The 5,000-nt window shown below is 46.1% G+C and overlaps 1 protein-coding gene across 1 annotated transcript in view; it reads left to right on the forward strand.

Annotated features, from left to right (window-relative positions):
• Position 1: 1 nt before the first annotated feature.
• The window catches only part of LOC308150116 (DDB1- and CUL4-associated factor 15-like), a gene marked incomplete at both ends in the record, with an annotated part of 19,285 nt that continues 14,286 nt past the window's right edge, over positions 2-5,000 (forward strand). The window contains one exon of the mRNA XM_080522981.1: positions 2-61. Within this exon, the coding sequence (XP_080379107.1) occupies positions 2-61 (60 nt within the window). The remainder of the gene's footprint in view (positions 62-5,000) is intronic.

Genomic DNA, 5,000 nt, shown 5'->3' on the forward strand with positions numbered 1-5,000 from the left:
CGACGACTACACCTACCACCTGTACTGGTGGGTGTTCCACCTGCACAGCCGTCTCAAACAGGTGACCACACCTTCTACAATCTACCTGGACTGACTGTCACACATCAACCCACTAAACCGTCCAGCCACATACTTTAGAGCTCAATAGAAGATGCCTCTCTCACGCTGAGGAGGACTTTGTGGTGCTATGTGGTCCTCAGTTGGTAGAGCACGGCGCTAACAACGCTTAAGTTGGTTTATTCTTGTTTATTATGTAGTTTATGTTATTGCTATTCTCTGCTATTGTTATTTTATTGATTACTATTGTTCTATTTTTATTTTTTGTATCTGTTACGCTTGCCTGGCTCAGGACAAGGTGACAAAAAGGGAGACGACACATGGATAACAATAATAGGAGATTTATTAAAGTATATAATATTGAATTGAAATAATGATAACGTAAATAGTAACAACAACCCAAAAATGGCTGCTGGTCGACAAGGGAGAGAGCGAGTCCATCAATTTGACCCCCTCTTAAAGTTCCTGGGACAATCAGGATGATCACCTTCACCTGTGCCCATCAGGAACCAAGAGAGAGGGTCAACAAGACAACAGATAATTGGCGCCCACTGGTGGTACCAGTGTGGATCGTCACATCCCCCCCCTTAAAACAGAGGCCTACTAAAAAGGTCTCTGCTAATTTGTTTCCCAGATTACAAATAATACAAATAATAACAATAGTTTATGGCAACAAAAAACGGTGATCTCTGCCACACAGCCTAAACGTCAAATCCCAACCTCCCCTACAACCTGCCCACCCTCCAGCAATTCCTGGTACCTGGAAAAGCTCTATTTAAGGAGGGAGGAGCAAGAGAAAGAGAGATTAGAGACAAGAGTTTTAGACCGGCAGCATTGATTCACCTGGAAAGGCGCTGGCTCGGACTCTGCAAAGAATGCAAAAAGGTCAGGGGGTTATGATCTTAACAAACGACCACTGGATGGGACCCCCCTCCCACATAACATCAAAGTGCTGCAGAGCCCAAACCAGTGCCAAACAGAACCCAAACAGTAACCAAACAGTAACCAAACCATAACCAAACCATAACCAAACCATAACCAAACCATAACCAAACTCCAGGCCCACTCACATCCTCCTCCCACCCTGCTGCCACCACAGGAGTGGATGGAGATGGAGACCCCTCGTTCACTGTGGTCAACACAACCGGCTTCACCTCCAAGACCGTATCTACTCCGGACCTAGGTGAACGAGAATAATAACATTTTGATAAGCTCAGGTGACAAAGTTGTGTAGACTTTCTACGGTTAGGAGTATCGATCAAATAATTCCGTTCGGACACCTGTCGTACAACAGAGTAGGGACCAGTAAATTTTGCTTGGAAAACTGGGTCACTCACAGAACAATCATTATGAGGAAGCCATTGACGAACCAACACATCCTCCAAGAGAAAACAACCACTTTCAGAGCTCTCCAGCTCATCCTTAGGCTGAATCCCACTGAGCAGCAGCTTCAGCTCAGGATCCTTCTGTTGGGCTAAAATCAACTCACTCCGAGACAAAGACGGCGGCAGATCAGGAAACTGAAAAACAGAATTGTCAGGAGTGAACTTATCAGACTCTTTACCATCATCAATTTTAGGGTCCATGCAACTCATAGCACGAGTCATGGCGCAGGCAGTAAAAACCTCAGGAAACTCCTTCACACTTAGGTCGGGTCCTGTTGGTCGTGTAAACCCAGAACTAACTACCAGAGGTGGGGGCACATCACTCCACACTCTTCCTCCAGCCAGGTTATTTCCTAAAATGACTGCCACACCCACCACAGGCAGAGAGGGTCGAACACCAATGGTCACTACCCCCTGGACCAGATCAGAGCAAAGCTCAATTTCATGCAAGGGGACAGACAAAGTCTGCATCCCCATCCCTCTAATCAAAACGCTGGTCCCCACACTTGACTCCTGAGAGAATGTCAAAACCGATTCCAATATAAAAGATTCTGAAGCCCCTGTATCACGAAGTATCTGGACAGGCACTTTCTGTGGGCTTCCCACCAGAGAAACGAAACCTGTAGTAATAAACGGGCCAAAATCAGGATCCTCCTCGCTAATCTGTATGGAAGCAGAGCCCTGTAGTGCCCCCGCCAACTCAGTAGCCGCAGGTGGGCTGGATACTGAGGATGCCATCACCCCTGGTTTAAAGGGAGACCTCTCGGCAACCCCAGACACTCTTACTGCTGCCCCACAAGCATGCACTGCAAGTGCCAACGGTCTAACAGAGCCCCCCTTCCCACTGTAGGTTTTCTTTCCTTTTAGGACAGGACACTCCTGTTTCCAGTGACCCTTCTCAAGGCAATAATTGCATGTCGAGTTAGGATCTACTCTACTCTGACTGCCATGCTCCGACTTTGAAAAGGGGACAGAATAACCAGGACCTTCGTTAGGGAATTGTGTACGATTTACCAATAGGTCAGTCACGTTCGGATTATGTCTACGGCTCCCCTCGCTACGAAAACGATGTTCACCAAACTGACTCTTATTAGTCAGTACAAATTCATCTGCCAACACCGCGGCTTGACCTGCTGTTTTCACCTTGTGTTCGTTAACGTAAGTGGCAATGCGATCAGGGACAATGGTTTTAAACTGTTCCAGAATAATCAAATTTGCCAGATCCTCCAGAGTATTCACCTCTACCGCCACGCACCAACGATTGAAATGGCTGGTTAGTTCTCTTACAACCTCAACATGAGTTTGTTTGTCATGTTTCTTCCATTGTCTAAACCGCTGTCTGTAAGCTTCAGGAACAAGTTCATAAGCCCTAAGGATAGCGGCCTTAACTGTATCATAATCTTTCCTCTCTCTACCATTAAGAGCAATATAAGCTTCCTGAGCTCGGCCAATAAGCACACTCTGTAGTAAAGCGGTGCGGTCTGAAGTAGACCAGTCCCTATCGTCGGCAACACTCTCAAACAGTGAAAAGAATATATCAGGATCTTTTTCATTAAACTTTGGCAACAGTCTAACCATGACAGACATATTATCCCTCTTAGAATTACTCGAATCGCCACCTCCACCGTCAGATAACTTTCCCTCAGCAATCAACTTAAGGCGCTCCCGTTCATGAGCCAATTTTTCAAACTCCAATTCCCTGTCCCTCGCACGCTCTCGCGTCTGAAATTCACGCTCTTTCATCTGAAATTCCATCTGTAATGCTAACAATTCTTTCTGTTGATCAAATGTTAACTCAGTGGACCCAGATGCAACCCCAACGGATATTTTAGGGACAGACATTTTACCCTTTAGTATGCCCCTTTGAATTAATGTATTCTGTAAAGCCTCCACTACGTCCTGTTTCTTTGCTCGGCCTTTCACCACCTCAAGCTTAACCTCATAATGTTCCACAACCTTCCACAGTTGTTCCTTCGTTAACTGTAACAATCCATCGACCGACGGAGCTGCCACAAACTCCTCAAAAACATCCATAACTCAATATAATCAAATAACCAATATTAACCAACCCTAACAAACGGGAATCTCCCCTCCTATTACAAACTCCTCCTATAAACTACTCCCATATCAGCCATAATCTTCAGCCCATTTAAGCGAGTAACTGTGCACACATACAAAACAGAAAAGTAACTAACATACTTCGTAAGAGCTGCCCCGCATCTAACTCAGTAATGACTGACTAACCACTCAGCTAGTCTTCAGTGCGTTCACATGCAACTCTTCCACCAAGCAAATGCCTGGTGGCGCCCCCGCGTTCAACACACCAAAAATAACAAACGAAAACAATAAACAAGCGTTAAGCGCTTCTACTCCTAGCACGGGGGTTCACGTATAGCTCTGATGGTATCTAAACCACCCGCCCTACCTATCCTTCTCTGCTTTGCATAGAACACAGCACTCACCAAACTCCAGCCGAAGATCACAGCCAATACCAAGAGTTACGTCCTTGTCAGCACAGTCGGACGGCCAGCTCCCCCTCGTCACCAGCACCCAAACCAACGTACCAAATATACTAAACAATACATTACATCCAATCCAACAAAAACCCAATAACTATAAACAATAACCATGCGGGTCTCCCAATATAGAGTTGGACAAATCCAACAATCCAATCCCGAATATCAACTATGAAAAGGGAGAGAATATTGCTCTCACCAAATTCAATCCCGGACGAGCCCCCAATTTGTTACGCTTGCCTGGCTCAGGACAAGGTGACAAAAAGGGAGACGACACATGGATAACAATAATAGGAGATTTATTAAAGTATATAATATTGAATTGAAATAATGATAACGTAAATAGTAACAACAACCCAAAAATGGCTGCTGGTCGACAAGGGAGAGAGCGAGTCCATCAATTTGACCCCCTCTTAAAGTTCCTGGGACAATCAGGATGATCACCTTCACCTGTGCCCATCAGGAACCAAGAGAGAGGGTCAACAAGACAACAGATAATTGGCGCCCACTGGTGGTACCAGTGTGGATCGTCACAGTATCATTAGCTTGAGCCTGCTTGGAGTGGCAGATGGACAGGCTTTGCACATTTGGGACTATCCCAATTGAGTATTTTTACCAGCTCAGTGGCCTTGCGGTTAGAGTGTCCGCCCTGAGATTGGGAGGTCGGGAGTTCGATCCCCGGCCGAGTCATACCACCAAAGACTATAAAACTGGTACCCGATGCCTCCCTGCTTGGCACTCAGCATTAAGGGTTGGATTGGGGGGGTAAGACCCTGCGACATACCAGCGTCATGTCCAGGGGGGGTGTACATCAAGCCGCCTCACGCTACGGAAACAGGAGATAGGCTCCTGTGGGCCGTTAGGCTCGAACCATCGGTCCTCAAGGCTACTTACAATTGAGTATTTTAAATGATTTCCAGTATTATTTGTGCCCAGGCGTTGGCTCGTCTGCAGTACCGTAAAAAAAATGGTAGTTCTGTAGTTGGTGGAAGGACAGGATGTTGTCTAGTCTCTTTGTTTTCTCATCTGTACCTCTCTCTCT

This window comes from Nansenia antarctica (assembly GCF_963989245.1).
Source record: "Nansenia antarctica genome assembly, chromosome: 2".
In the NCBI taxonomy this organism is placed as follows: domain Eukaryota; kingdom Metazoa; phylum Chordata; class Actinopteri; order Argentiniformes; family Microstomatidae; genus Nansenia; species Nansenia antarctica.